Genomic DNA, 14,906 nt, shown 5'->3' on the forward strand with positions numbered 1-14,906 from the left:
TTCGAAACCCTGCCTTGGGGAAGAGGAAGAGAAGGAACAGTGGTTCCTTGTTGCCCTTGACTGCACCCCTCACTGCCCCCTTCCTGCCTGTGTGAGGGCGCAGAGAATCGCCCGACTGCAGCTTTTACCAGACCGGTTTCTTGAACTACCGACGGTTGAAGAGCGTGAACCTTTGTCTACGGTTGAAGAGCGTGAACCTTTGTCTGTCATTTTAAACACTGTCACATGTTTGTCCTGACACCCAGGCTGGCTGCCCAGATCGCTGTCGTGGGCGCTTGCTTCTTCTTTTGTACCGAATTCCTGGTACGTGACTGGCCGTGACTGGGAGGAGGCTGTCTCCGTGTCTTCATCGTGCGTGTGGACACCCTTACCCCACCCCCAAGTCCTGTCCTCCCCGGAGGCTGCTTTCGTTGGCTGAAACTGACCTCAGAGGCCAGTGGTGCGTAATGGTTCTGAAGCGCATAGTTTGGGTGTTTGACACCTGTCCTCACCGGTCTCACCAGACACTCTGACTCCTTCCTCGTCGCTCGAAGGCCTGGGCCCAGCTGATGGGGCTGCAGGGCTGGGCTGTGGGGCATAATCCAGCCTTTTCCTTCTCGTGCTCAGGGCAGGGTGTGGGGTTAAGCAGCATTAGGGTCCAGAAGAACTTGGGTTGCTGGTGTCCTTGTTCAGGGACCCGCTGGTACAGTGACATGAGCCGGGAGCTCGCCACCCAGTGTGTGTGTCAGGGGGAAGAATTCTCTTCTGAAACAGGACAAGGTGTGGCCACCGGGGGGCACGGGTTCCCATTGCTTGAAGGATCAGAGAGCTTTTCCTAGGCCTTAGACGTCCCACCGGTGCCTGTGACACAAACAGGGAATCCGCACAACCTGAGATTCCAAGTGTTCTCAGGAGACGGTCGTGCAGAATTGTGGCTTCTCACCTGTGGGGGCTCATTTACACGTTTGGCTGTCAGGGTTCTCTTAAGGAGGACAACCTTCTCGCACTTGGCACTGGGTCCACGCCCGCTGGTTGGTCCTTTGGAGTGACCCTGGAGCTGGATTCCGCTGCGGAGAAGTTGGGGTGGGACTTGTTCCTGGGGACATGGGGTTGTGATTTAGAGTCCATAGCTCCATGGGGCTCAGGGTACACTCAGGGCACGCATCGTGTGTGTGTGTGTGTGTGTGTGTGTGTGTGTGTGTGTGTGTGTGTGTGTTTGCACATGAACATTTTGTGAGGGTAAAAACAAAGACTAGACTAGCTGGCAAATCGAACCAGCTGTTTTTATTTTGTGGGAGCAGAGTGATTAATTTGGGGGGATGGGGAGCCAAGCCACAAAAGGAAAGACGAAGCCGCCTCAGCTAAGCCAGGCGAGGACCTTGTGAAATACAGGGATTCCCAGCCTCCCGCCTCCCATTGCTCCGGATCGCAAACCTACAAGAAGCCCCAGGGCGGCTCAGGGCCTTTCACCTGCCCAGGAGCCTCCAGAGTAACCAATCCCCTTTGAAGAGACGCACCTGTTTGGTGCCTGGCTTCCTGTGCCTCTGGAGGAGACACCCAGAATTCCAACAGTTCCCACCGGACAGCTTGCCTCCTTCCTGGGCTCTGCATTTGGGGCTTTGGAAAGAGCCCCCAGGCGGCCTTTGAATGGCCAGCGGGTCAGTACTCCTGTGACCAGCCCGCTGGCCCCGGGGAAGAGGTGGGATGGACCGAGCTGATGTTTTCCCACAATGAGCACCCAGAAGGCTGTCCCCTACAGGGAAATTTAAGAGCCTCTCCCCCATTTCGTTACTGTCACGCTCTCTAACATTTGTTGCCCCGGAGTCCCTGCCACAAAGGGGTTGTTGTGGAGCAGCTGATGGATGACCAGCCTGGATTAGGCATGGCAGTCCTCCAGGCACGCCTCCGACCCGCTCGGTCCCAGCACAGGCCGCGTTCCTCTTTGCCCACCTGATTGGCAGGGGTGAGGGGTAGAGAGAGAAACAGGTTGCTAAGCAGCCTGGTCCGGACATGGTGCCGGTCCAGTGAACAGCCGCAGTGTTCAGGGGAGTGGGAGGGTTTGGGCCTGTCCCACACTCAGGAGGGACTTTTGGGGGAAGGGGCTGAGGTCTTCTAGTCTGGCTTTAGCGTGGGACCACGGCGTGGGAGGTGAGGTGGCCTTCTCGCACCCCACTTTCTGACACGGTATCTTGGTGTGAGATTTCCTCATGAGTGGAGTGCAGAGCTCTGCTGCTGTTTCCACGTGCCAGCCTTGCCCAGAGCCCTGCTGTCTTATCTCCTCCCTCCCCGACCGGAGCGAACGGAAATGGGGTCCAGCAACTTCCTGGGAGCCCAGCGTCCGCCACGTTAGCGTGTGGTGGCACTTGAGGGCTGAGTTTCTAACTGTTCAAGGGGCTGAGTTTCCCCAGAAATGGAGAGAGGAGGGTCCCTGCGGTGGACATTTGGGACAGCGCAGCCAGGGAAGGCCTCCCTCCCCGCTGGGCTTGTGACGCGGCTGGGCCCTTCCTTCGCCAGGTAGACCCAGGGAGGGGAAGCCCCGACTCGGCGGGAAATGCGCAGCAAGGCTAGGACACCTCTGCTCAGGGACCTTCGCTCTTAGGGTTCTGCGCTCGCCTAGAACCAGGGCCATGGAAGTCGGTGTGGGGGCAGTAGTTTGCATGAAGGATCAGAGAGCTTTCTTTAGCGGGAATATAAAGCCGACGGGAAAGAGCAAAAGGGGAGCAGAGAGAGCCAGGAGAAGCGCCTCCGGTTAGTCACTGTGATCAAAGGCCGTCCGGGCCTGCTCCGGGTCCATGGGCTGCCCCCTGTGATGAAGTCTCCCCTTTTTTGCTTAAACTAAAAGTTAGAAAAAATCTCTTCTGAGTAGTCTTTTGTGTTTAGTGTTGGTATTTCATGTTGTAAAGTAGCCCCCTCTTGCTTCCTCAGTACCAGGTTGGGGTGACTGTGTTCTGGGGTGACTGGCCAGGGGACAGCATCGGGAGGGTCCAGGTGTGCGGGTGACACTGGCTGGCGTTTGTTCTCCGTCGTGGTGGTATTGGCCCTGCTGGAGGCCGTGAGGAGAGACTGGAGCATCCCAGCTGCTCTGATGAAGGAAGAAGGGGGGTCAGGGATCCCCAAAGCCCCTCCCCCCAAGCATCGCTCACTCTTGGGATGCCTTCACCTTCTTTCCTTCCTCGATTATCCTGAGCGGTCTCTGCGTACAGCAGCTGTGGGCTGGAGCCAGGCTTACCTCCTTGTGTTTCTGTTTGTCTTTGCAGGATAACCCAGAAGTAGAAAAGCGGGATCCGCAGGAATTAGTTGGTAAGTTCCCAGGCAGCCTCGGGGCATATTTCTGAGCCTTGCTGGGGCCTGTGGGCATGGCTCCTCTGCTGTGATCCTTGTCTCTCCTCCTCTCTCTCATGGCCTTTGGCATTTCCTACAATGTCCTAAGACACCCACAAACAATTCTTCTTTGAAAATCATAGTCATGTGTGTTTCACTGGCTCTGGTCAGTTGCCAGTGCTGTAGGGGGGACGCAGGGCCCCATTCAGCCGGGAGCTCATTCCCCTGTTGCCCTGGGCCCGTCCTCCGTCCCTGTACCCCCTTCTCGCCCTCTGCTGGCATATTCATGTGCTCAAGGAGCAGACACGTGGCCTCTGCTGGCACTTGGCTCTGTCCCCGGGGGAGAGCATGCCTCCCAGTCCTGGAGTCCGGGATCCTTTGTGACTGGAGAGCAGGGCAGTTTACATTTCTGGAAAATGGCATCCAGGTCTGTTAAACCCCAGCCTCCTAATCCTTTTGCAAGCCCCTCAACTCCTTCGGCGTGGCCTGGACTTCGTACCTGCTCTCCCAAAGCCCGGCAAGCCTCACCCAGGGGTGGCCGGTCCTCCCTGTGGCAGCCCTTTTCTGCCTGCTGACTCTTCACACCGCCTGGAAACACTGCTTCCGGCCGCGCCTCCCCCGTCCTTCCCTGGACAGGGTCCCTTCACCGGGGGTGGGAGGTGAGGACCCATTCTGGTTTTCCTACTGGAAGAACCGAAAATGATTCCTGTTTGTCTTCCGAGGAAGGATTGGGTAGGAAAGTGACCACTCTGAGTGGCCCTTTATTCCTGAATTCTCTGATGGAGTGTGAGTCCTTCAAATCCTGTGAAAATCACACCTTTCCTAAGACCTTAGGGTTTGCTCTTTAGAAAATGGCGCTGTGGGGGCACTAGTTGGCTTGGTGGCAGAGGAAAAACAGCCCCTGCCAGGATGCCCGTGGCCTCCCCGAGTGGGTGGTCCCTGGTGAGGACAGACTGGAGCCCCTCCTGCGCCCCATCGTCTTTGCTGTTTACTACCAAGAAACTGGGGGGGGGGGGGTCAGAGAGCAGCCCAGCCCGGAGCCCGAGGCCACATTGTCCTCCGGTGGAATGTGTGTGGGCATCAGCCATGTCCGCCCCAACTTCCACGACCAACTTTCACTTTTTCTCTCCTTGCCATTTTAGAAAATAGCTGTGTTGAGGTTGACTTACCCAGAGTAAGACTCACCGGTTTAAGGTGTGCCATCTGGTGCGTTTCGACAGGTGGTGCAGTGGTGAGCCCCACCACAGACGTGGTACAGAACACCTCCGTGACTCCACAGTGTCCCCTTGTCCCCTCCCTCAGCCCAGGCAGGCAGGGCCTTTCTTCACGGTGGTTTTCCTCGTTTGGAAGGTCACATAAGTCAGGGTTGCTCAGCCTCGGCACTGTCGACATTTTGGGGCTGGATAACTCTTCGCTGTGGGGGCCTGGCCTGTGCATCGGACAGTGTTTTAGCATCACTGGTCTCTCTGGACTAGATATCGATAGTGCTGCCTCCTCCCGGCCCGCGTGTGACAGTCAGAAATGTTTCTAGACATGGCCAAACGTTCCCTTGTTTTTGTTTGTTTTCATTGTTTCGTTGTCTGCACCATTTCTGCGATCCCTTCACCTGTGGAGGACACAGATCTTTAAGCCTCGTTGTTTTGGTTGCCGTTACCCTTTCTCACTGAGGAGGCGCAGCTGAACACAGTGCCTGTACCCCCTCCTTTTGTCCATTCTCTGGGTGGAGGACTCAGGTTGCTCCCCTAGTGGGAAAGCATTTCATCTGTGTAGACAGCCCAGGTTTAATGGAGCAAGTGACAGCAGAGGAGCTGACCTATCGGTCTTTCCAGCTGCTTGAGCACACTCTCCGTCCCCTCCAGGTGCCCACCAATGCCCCATGGGCGTGCCTGGCACCATGGCACCGGGGTGGTGTTCTTCATGTCACTTGTGAGCTAGTGCCTCCTGCCCACAGCCCCACAGTACCCTTCAGGCATCCTTCCCTCCCTTGTTACTAAGCCAGCTGACTGGCTGCTCCTGCTAGGTTGGCACCTGGCAGCTATGGGTGCCATCGCTGTTTCATGACTTGGGTGTGAATCACCCCGAGGGCAGGCTTCTCAGATCCTGAGTGTGGCCGCCTGTCAGACCTAGGAGGAGCCAGACACGGCTGCCCCCCGGTGCTGGGCACGTTTCTCAATGTGTTTCCTGGGAAAACGGAGGCTCTGGCTACGCAAACAGCCACATAGGTGGGTCTGATGTCTTCTTTCGATTCACCCTGGGACTTAGGAATGAATCGCTAAAAGGTTGCTCCTGAAATCAAAGGGATAACCTTTATCTCGTTTCCTGAACGAATCGCTTCATTTATCAGCTGCTTCCTAGGAATTCTCTTGTTCTAACCCAGCATCTCCAGAGGGGCTCTCCCTGCCCCTGCCATACTGTGTACCATTTGAGCCCAAGTGTGGTTGGGTTGCTGTGGCAACACTGTCACACCCTGTTTTTCCTAAAGGCTTTCCTGGAAAATGCCAAAGGGCATTCTTTGTCTATGTGTCACGTGCACATATGCACTGTCCACGCCAGGGAAGAGTTTGCCCCTCCCTGGCGTGTGCCCAAAGCCTGCCCAGGCCCTGCTCGCTCTTGTTGCTGATGCTCATGAAATCGGAGGCCCAGCTCACCCCAGCCATTCCCTCTCGGCTGGACTCTGCAGCCTGCTTGAATCTGGGCCTTCGAACTCCAGTTTCTCCAGGGCTGGGAGGAAGGAGGAAGTCAGAATGAGTTTGAACTTCAGCCAGGCTGGGTGTCACCCTTGCTGCAGGAGGCAGGGGGAGGTGCTGGGCAAAGAGTAGCACGTGGTTCCCTGATGGAAACGGCTCTGAGGCTGCACTGCCGTCTCGGGTCCACAGCAGGATGTCACCCAGGCACGGTCCTCCTGTCCTCGCCCCACATGGCAGCTCTAGTGCTCGGATCTTGGGCGGTGGGCACCTGGGGCGGCCCACTGACACGCAGAGAGGGGACACCCTGCCCTGGCTGAGCCCAGTCTCGGTGCTGGCAGTGTGTGCGGGCGTGTTCGGCCACCCCTGAGACTGGTTAAGCCAAGGAGCAGTACCCTCCACTGGATCAGCACCGAGTTCTTCACAGTAACAGTGGAAATCAAAGCACCTTGTCTGCTGAGACACATCTTAACCCAGCCTTGGAGAAGGGGAGGTTGTGCCAGGCCACCCCCAGGCAGAGCGCAGCCATTGGGCCAGCCCGGCACACAGAGGGTACCCAGTGAGTGCCTGCTGGGTGTTGCTGGTGCTTTTTGTTCATTCTTTCTCTTCATCCTGCCCCACCCCGTTCCGCCTGCTGTTTTGCTCATTGTATGGTCCTTTTCATGAGCGAGTGTTTTAAAGAGCACAGACAGACCGCACAACAAGCAGTGCATTGTCTGAGGGATCCAGAGCAGGACTGCGGTCGCAGGGGCGGCCGGCCGGGGAGGGGAGGGGGAAGGGGGGGGACTTGGGTGGGCAGTGGCAGGTCTCCTTGGGAGTTGTGGTTCTCCACTTCAGAATCAGGCCTTTTGTTCCCAAGAAAGAGGTGGACCAAAGAGGGTCCATCGGTCTGTTTGTTTATTTTTTAAAGACCCTAAGCTAATTTCTAACAGGTAATTTTTTTAATGCCATTTATGCACAAAGGAGCTTTGAATGCTTGGAGTCCCCAAATCTAGGGAGCCTCGTGCCCTCTTTATCCTTTATCTTAGGATGAGAAGGGTGGCATTGAGCAACTCTGAATTTCCAGAACCCTGGGAGGCTGCTTTAAGGACACGGCCAGTGGAGGGCTGGAGTCAGCCCATGTGCACATCCCTTCCCGGCCCGGGTTCAGCTACTTCACATTGGTAGCTTGCCCTTGGCATGGCAGAGTTTACACCACGGGAACTGGCAGGTGCTGCAGATAGTGGCTGTTCCCGTCCCCACCTCCCATTTGCCAGCACCCCCGGGCATACTCTTTCCTTGAAAGTTCCTGCTGTGACATGTTGGCATGCATTCTTTACACTTACACCCTCTGCCTGCACTTTCCTTCCTCCAAGTGGGCACATGCTGGCTCCTTCTGGTCACATGATCTCAACTCAGATGACACCGCCCTCTGAGAGGCTACTCTGAACACTCCCATAGCGTTTATCCCTCCCTGAAAACATTGTATGTGCTTTCCCCCCATTGTCCTTGTGTACCCCCATTGCCCATATGTAACCCCTATTCTAACCCCCACCTCCCTACAGAATTTTCCTCTGTTCTCTCAACACACAGCCTCCTTTTCGGAAAGAGTCCGGAATATGTCACCTGATGAAATCAAGATCCCGCCGGAGCCCCCGGGCAGATGTTCAAATCACCTGCAGGTAGGCACCGAGCTTGACTGCTGTGGCGGGGCAGCGGTCTGGCTTGGTCTGACTTGAAGAGGCTTCTGTCAAAGAAACACCCAGGTGGGAAGGAGCCTGCAGTCCTGGTTACCTCCCTGACCTGCTCTCAGGAGTTGCTGTGTACTAACTGCCACCCTCCACCTCCTCACCTGGTGCTGGCTGTGTACTAACTGCCACCCTCCGCCACCTCACCTGGTGCTGGCTGTGTACTAACTGCCACCCTCCACCACCTCACCTGGTGCTGGCTGTGTACTAACTGCCACCCTCCACCACCTCACCTGGTGCTGGCTGTGTACTAACTGCCACCCTCCGCCACCTCACCTGGTGCTGGCTGTGTACTAACTGCCACCCTCCACCACCTCACCTGGTGCTGGCTGTGTACTAACTGCCACCCTCCACCTCCTCACCTGGTGCTGGCTGTGTACTAACTGCCACCCTCCACCTCCTCACCTGGTGCTGGCTGTGTACTAGCTGCCACCCTCCACCTCCTCACCTGGTGCTGGCTGTGTACTAACTGCCACCCTCCACCACCTCACCTGGTGCTGGCTGTGTACTAACTGCCACCCTCTGCCACCTCACCTGGTGCTGGCTGTGTACTAACTGCCACCCTCCACCTCCTCACCTGGTGCTGGCTGTGTACTAACTGCCACCCTCCACCACCTCACCTGGTGCTGGCTGTGTACTAACTGCCACCCTCTGCCACCTCACCTGGTGCTGGCTGTGTACTAACTGCCACCCTCCACCACCTCACCTGGTGCTGGCTGTGTACTAACTGCCACCCTCTGCCACCTCACCTGGTGCTGGCTGTGTACTAACTGCCACCCTCTGCCACCTCACCTGGTGCTGGCTGTGTACTAACTGCCACCCTCTGCCACCTCACCTGGTGCTGGCTGTGTACTAACTGCCACCCTCCACCTCCTCACCTGGTGCTGGCTGTGTACTAACTGCCACCCTCCACCACCTCACCTGGTGCTGGCTGTGTACTAACTGCCACCCTCCGCCACCTCACCTGGTGCTGGCTGTGAAGCCATGCCACCCTCCGCCACCTCACCTGGTGCTGGCTGTGTACTAACTGCCACCCTCCGCCACCTCACCTGGTGCTGCGCTGGCTGGAGCACCCTGGCTTGCCCTCCATGAGGTCCTGTGCTGGTCAGAGAAGATGACATACCTTTTCTGTGCAACCCAGCTGAGCCAATGAGAACATTTCAGAAGGAACTTTGTTAAGAAACCGAGGGACCCTCAGAATGTAAAATAAATTATAGAAATGTAAAACACAAGCATTTTTTACGCATAAAATTCCCATGCTCACATCCCAGCAAAGCCCGCTCACTAGCTTCTGGTCGTACAGTCTCGTACAGACCTGGGCTGAGGTTTTGAAACCCAAGGACGTGGAGCAGTTGCTGCAGTTCTCCCTTGGGAGCAGGCCCTCGGGGTCAGCTGGGGTTCGGCCTTTTTAGCCTCTGAGATGGTTTCTAGTCCCTCTCCAGGTCCCCAGTGAGTGGACCTGTGACAAACAATAGGCAGACACCCACTGCCGGGTGGCCACAGGGCTAGCTGCTCTACCTTCGACCCCAGAGAGTCTCCTGGAGCCTCTTGCTGCTCCGCAGGCCCACGCACCACCCTCACGGATGGATGACTCACGGGACCGGGCTGCGGAATGCAGCGGGCTGGGGCTTCGCGCAGTGAAGATTCTCTTTCTTTTCCGGAAGTCTCCTCCCTCTGCTGAGTCGTCAACCCCCTGCCCGCCACCCCCACGCCTAGTGTAACCTCCACACCAGGCAACAAGTCACAGCCTGTCAGGACAGTCTAGCCATCTGCCCGGCACAGCCATCAGCCGCTCGGGCTGAAGTCAGGATATTTCTCCTCTTAGATCCTCCTAATGGTAGAGAGCATGACGCAGCACACCTTCCAGGTCACCCGAGATGGGGGAATCGTCTTCTGGCCCAGGAGACCCAGAAAAGTCCTCTGTAAGATGGGGCTGCCCCACAGGCCGGCCTTGACCGTAGACTCAGGTCTGTCCCTCGCGGCTCCTCTCTCTCACTCGGTGCTTCCGCTGGCCACGGCAGAAAGGTGGGCCTTCTCAGTCACCTCTCCCAACATCCCCAGGGAGCATCCACGGACTTCTCACCCCGCCGCCTCCTCTCACAATGAGAGCTCAACTCACCCCTGCCGGGGCCTCTTGATGAAGTGGAGGGGACCAGCCACCTGGGAGCCTCCCCACAAAGACATTCTAGGAAGTTTGTGAGGCCAAATCCAAAAACCTCTCCTCCTGCCTTCCTCCGAAAGGACACAGCCTTCTGGTCTCCCGCTGCGGACTTGCCCCCGTGTTAACATGTAAAACCAGCCTCCAGCCCCTGCCCATCACCGCTAGTGCCTGAAACTCCTCTGCGGATGATTCAGGAGCTGCCGAACCAGGTGGGGACTTGTCCACGGTCTTCTCCGTGGCTTCTCAGCCTTGACCTTTTTACTGCTCCCTCTACCAGCTCTCCAGAGGGATCAGGAGAAAGCGTGGTGTAACAGGCTGCTCGGTTCAGAGGCTGGTCAAAGGCTGGGTGGAGAAAGACTGGCTGGAGCAGGGCTTCAGGTGGCCCTGGACCTCCTGTGTCCGTGTGTCCATATAGCCCACGTGACCACAGACTGGGACTGGGGGCACTGTGGGGTCACAGGGCCCTGTTTCTCTTCCGTAGGACAAGATCCAGAAGCTGTATGAGCGGAAGATGAAGGAGGGAATGGATATGAACTACATGATCCAAAGGAAGAAAGAGTTCCGGAACCCCAGGTGCGTTTCCCATGAGCCTGCAGGGTTGGTTGAGTCATTGATGTTGGACCAGGGACTGAGGTGCCCCCTGGATGTGGCAAGAAGAGACCCAGCTAGGATCCCACCTGAGCCCAAAGGGACCGTCAGCCAATCTGCTATCCCAGCGGGACATTTACCGTTTCCGATCCAGGCTGAACACAAACCAGTGTGTGGAGCGGGAGCCAAGAGGCCAGGCCTAGAATGCGGCCCGGCTAGGTTCTCATCCCCCCTCTGCTCCTGAAGCACGTGACCTCACAAGGCCTCGGTTTCCTCATCCATGAGTGAGGAGGTTGGACTAGACCAGTGGTCGGCAAACTGCGGCTCTTTGGCTCCTGGAGTGTGGCTCTTCCACAAAATACCACGTGCGGGCGCGCACGTACAGTGCGATTGAAACTTCGTGGCCCATGCGCAGAAGTCGGTTTTCGGCTCTCAAAAGAAATTTCAATCGCTGTACTGTTGATGTTTGGCTCTGTGGACTGATGAGTTTGCCGACCACTGGACTAGACCATTGTGGGTTCTTCTCTCACCTCTAAGAAGTCCCTGGTTCTGTATGTAGGCAACAGGCTTTAGGACAGAGCTCTCTGGTCTTACTCTGCCCAGTGCCTGAGCAAGGGGCACACCTGGGAAAGTGTGGTGTGCCAGCAGCAGGGACCTGCCCTGGCCTTTGTGTGGGCCTGAATGTGGTAGCCCCAACCCAGCCACAGCTGGAGGCCAGGTGTCCAGGTCAGACCCCAAAAACGCAGCCCTCAACTCGACACGGCTCAGCCCGGCCCTGGCTAGCCGTGCATCCCGCCAGAGTGGCGGGCAGAAATGACTGGTCGTGTCATTTGCCGTGCACATTGCCCTCCCGCCGGGAAGCTTCCCGAGAACAGTCCCGCTGGGTTTGAAGATTTTGTCTGAGCCCAGGAGCTGGGTGGTGGTCATCTCTTAAATTCTGGCGCCCCGCGGGGCCACGGGCCTGCTCAGGGCCTCGTCGTTTTTTTCTTTCAGCATCTACGAGAAGCTGATCCAGTTCTGTGCCATTGATGAGCTTGGCACCAACTACCCGAAGGTACGTCCCGCGCGCGGAGGCTGAGCTGCGGGAGAGAGATGGCCCTTACTGACTAGTGTTAACCTTTTCTTTTTCAGGATATGTTTGACCCCCATGGCTGGTCTGAGGACTCCTATTACGAGGCATTAGGTAAGTAGTCATCGTCTGTCCATCCACCTGCACACCCATCTGTCCCTCCATCTGTTCGTCTGTCCGTGCAGTCATTCAGTCACCAGGCAACATGCATTTCAACATGCATTTCAAGGTCTCCTGTTAGTCCCTGTCCACGGAGCTGGTGTGCAGCCTGAACAAGACAGGCCGCATCCCTGGCTTAGGAGGCTTATGACTCAAAGAAGACAGAGGGTTGAAGGGGAATTCCAGCAGTGCGTGCTATGGCGATGGGGTGCAGGCAGGGCCGCCTGACCAGGCCAGGGGCTGGGCACTGAGGAAACACGTTCAAGCAGAGGTTTGACGATGCCGAGGCCAGCCCAGCAGATGTAGACGGGTCGCAGGCAGGGGGGTGGCATGTTGTGAGGCCGCGAGAGCACAGCTTTTTCTCAAGGGGGCCCGTTGCGGGGGACGGGGAGGAATTTCAAAGGGTCCATGCCCTCAAGTGACCGGTCTCAAACCAGCAGCCCATGGACCACTGCGGCCTGCAGACGGGTTTGGCCCACACAAATCTTGTCTTGCTTTCACTTGAACAGCTGACAACATTCTACCTGAAAAACCGTGACTCCAGCTTCTCGTGGTCACTGGGAAGGTAGTCCATGCTGGGCCTTCTGTATTCCCACACGGAGCGGTCAGCGCGTGCGCACCTGGGCCTTTGGGTTGAGGCCCTGCGGGCCTGGAGGCCACCTTAGTGCATCAGACAAGCTGCAGGGAATGCAGCGAGCGCTGGACTGAGGTCCCTCAGCCTGAAGTGTGGGCGCTGTTCCAAGGCTACTTTTGTAACTGCTTCTCTTGTCTTTGTAGCCAAAGCCCAGAAGGTTGAAATGGACAAATTGGAAAAGGCCAAAAAGGAGCGAACCAAAGTGAGCGATGGGCAAATGTCCTGGATGAAAGGGGAAGTGTTTGGAGCCTGTGGGTCCTGCCGGCTGAGCCCCAAGGGCTCCGGTCTGCTCTTCGGTCCGCTCTCCGGCCCTGCCCCCTCCCCAGTTCATGCCTGGTGGTGCTCGGAGCAGCCTGAGGGGTGCCTTGTGGAGGGACAAGCCTTGCTCGCTTTCCCGCCTGTCTCAGCTTGAAGTCACTTTCCAGTTGCTTCCGTTTGGTTTCTTGGATCTTGTCATTGCTGCCTTTGTCCCTCCGTGCCCTCCCCTTGCAGCTGCAGAACCCTGGTGGCTCTCTCTCTCGGGCCACCGGTGTCCTCCCGGGCCTGAATGGAGGCCAGTATTGCCTCCTGAGAGCTCTGGTCGGTGCCTTTCGTGGCCTCCAGAGCTGACCTTGATGGCGCCCAGTGCTTCCCTGTAGGTCCCTTGCCTGACGGCCAGGTGCCCCCTCACGTTAGGGCCCTGAGTGCCACTTCTTCCCAAGCAGGATGGGACCTTTGGGGAACAGAATGTGGCTGTGAGCCCACATGTCCTCCAGCACTTTATGGTCAGAGTCTCCAAGAGAAAGTTCAGGGCAAAGCCCCTCCGCCTTCGGTGTGGCCTGACCCTCCTGCAGTTGTGGCCGCCAGGACACCCCCTCGCCCCCCAGGCAGAGGAGCTGCTGGCGGCCTCGGGAAGCTGTGCTGGGGGTCGTGGGGTTTTCTCGTTCTTAGCCCTGGATTGAGTTTCTCTCCTTTCCCTCCCCCTTCCCAACCCAGGCTTGTTGCGGCGTGTGCGCAGCACCTGGGGTCCTGAGCTCCCTTCCCCTGTGCTGCCGGCACCCCTTCCGCGCGGGTGTGAGGAGAGGGCCTGGGCATGGGAGGTGGGGCGGCGGGAAGGGGTTCCCCTGGCGTGTGCAGAAGCCTGGTGATGCCGGGGAGGATCCAGTGTCTGTCTGGGGAATTTTCTCCCGAGTCGTAAAAATCCCCTTCGGGCGCCTCGAACACCTCCCCTCCCCCACAGTCACGATGGAGCTGGTTCTCAATGCCTGCTTTGTGTGATGCCAACCACACGCCTGTCCCCCAGGGGCAGGTGGCTGGCACGAAGGTGGGACCGGCAGCGTGGCCCAGGTCTTACTCCCTCCCCTCTTCCCCTCCAGATTGAGTTTGTGACAGGCACCAAGAAAGGCACCACCACCAACGCCACGGCCACCACCACCACCACGGCCAGCACAGCTGTTGCAGGTAGAAGGCGCTTGTCGGTTCCCAGCTGCACCGCGGATGAAGCGAGGGGATCCCCACGGGGACCCAGGCCTCGCACCCCCTCCCTGTGCTTTTCTCTGAGCCCAGAGATGGCGAGCCAGCCTTGGAGGCGGGTGGGCTCCCAGTTCCCGGGCTGCCCCGTGGCTTCCTGTGGCCGGCCCCGAGGCTGCTGCTCCCTACGCTCTGGCCGCTGGCTCCCGGAAAGGGGGTGGTGCTGTTTGCTCTGTCCTGGTCCTGACTTCTCTCTCGCTTTGTTTCCAGATGCTCAGAAGAGAAAGAGCAAGTGGGACTCGGCCATCCCAGTGACAACCATAGCCCAGCCCACCATCCTCACCACCACGGCCACCCTGCCCGCTGTCGTCACCGTGACCACCAGTGCCAGCGGCTCCAAGACCACCGTGATCTCTGCCGTGGGCACCATCGTGAAGAAGGCCAAGCAGTGACCCAGGCACCGGCTCGGGGGGGCTCGGACATTCCTTCCCTTCGAGGGGGGAGCCGCTCCAGGGCTTGATCAGAGATGAGACTGCGCCCAGTGACGCTGCCGCGGGGCGCTGCCGCGGTGTGTGTCTCAGGACTGGGACCGCTCCGAGGCCACCCCGCGAGGAGCCTCTGTGGCCTTCCAGCCAAAAGGATGTGGCTGCAGAGGCGTGGGCTGTGGACAGGGTCCTCCCGCCGCCCAGGCCCATCGCCCTATTAAAAGTGCGGTGTTCTTGCATCTTGGCATCTCAGATGCATTGGGCTCCTACAGTCTGTTTGCAGGCGAACACGGAAGCTCGGGTGCCTCTCCGTCTTCCGGTTGGGGCTATTACTCAGTGTTGAGGGGTGGCCCAGGAAGATGCCGTGGCAGGAGGGGGCCCAGACAGTGGGTGAGGCCCCGTGTGGCTGCTGCCTGCTGTCCCGCTTCCAAAACCCAGCCGGTTCTCATACAGGAGCGGAGGCCGCTGTTCCCTTGGGGGTGATTGAGCTTCCGGACCCCTTGGACACACCCACACTTGAAAGTCAAGCCAGTTCCCAGGAGGGCTGGGGTTGATCCCCACCCACACAGGGAGGGGCAAAGCCTTGGCTCCTGGCCGCAGCTGCCTGGTCCCTGGGTACCACCCCCCCCAGCACTGCCCGGTGCGGCAGG

The 14,906-nt window shown here is 58.1% G+C and overlaps 1 protein-coding gene and 1 long non-coding RNA gene across 5 annotated transcripts in view; one reads left to right on the top strand and one right to left on the bottom strand.

Annotated features, from left to right (window-relative positions):
- SAP30BP (SAP30 binding protein) overlaps positions 1-14,495 on the top strand; it is a 37,641-nt gene extending 23,146 nt beyond the window's left edge. For both annotated transcript variants that reach the window (XM_028130575.2, XM_008155056.3), the window contains 8 exons: positions 3,237-3,279; positions 7,557-7,645; positions 10,354-10,445; positions 11,454-11,514; positions 11,592-11,643; positions 12,466-12,524; positions 13,678-13,762; positions 14,042-14,495. In XM_028130575.2, the coding sequence (XP_027986376.1) occupies positions 3,237-3,279; positions 7,557-7,645; positions 10,354-10,445; positions 11,454-11,514; positions 11,592-11,643; positions 12,466-12,524; positions 13,678-13,762; positions 14,042-14,223 (663 nt within the window). In that variant the 3' untranslated portion in view covers positions 14,224-14,495. The remainder of the gene's footprint in view (positions 1-3,236; positions 3,280-7,556; positions 7,646-10,353; positions 10,446-11,453; positions 11,515-11,591; positions 11,644-12,465; positions 12,525-13,677; positions 13,763-14,041) is intronic.
- LOC129147337 (uncharacterized) lies at positions 1,244-7,927 on the bottom strand. Of its 3 annotated transcripts, none has more exons than XR_008554711.1 (4): positions 7,640-7,927; positions 4,486-4,906; positions 3,209-3,404; positions 1,244-3,022 (listed from the first exon to the last, which is right to left on the bottom strand). It is a non-coding gene; the product is annotated as an uncharacterized LOC129147337 (long non-coding RNA). The 3 variants fall into 3 exon arrangements; XR_008554710.1 differs by having other exon boundaries at positions 1,244-3,061; XR_008554709.1 differs by having other exon boundaries at positions 1,244-3,404.
- Positions 14,496-14,906: the final 411 nt, after the last annotated feature.

Source organism: Eptesicus fuscus, chromosome 20 (genome assembly GCF_027574615.1).
Source record: "Eptesicus fuscus isolate TK198812 chromosome 20, DD_ASM_mEF_20220401, whole genome shotgun sequence".
NCBI lineage: Eukaryota > Metazoa > Chordata > Mammalia > Chiroptera > Vespertilionidae > Eptesicus > Eptesicus fuscus.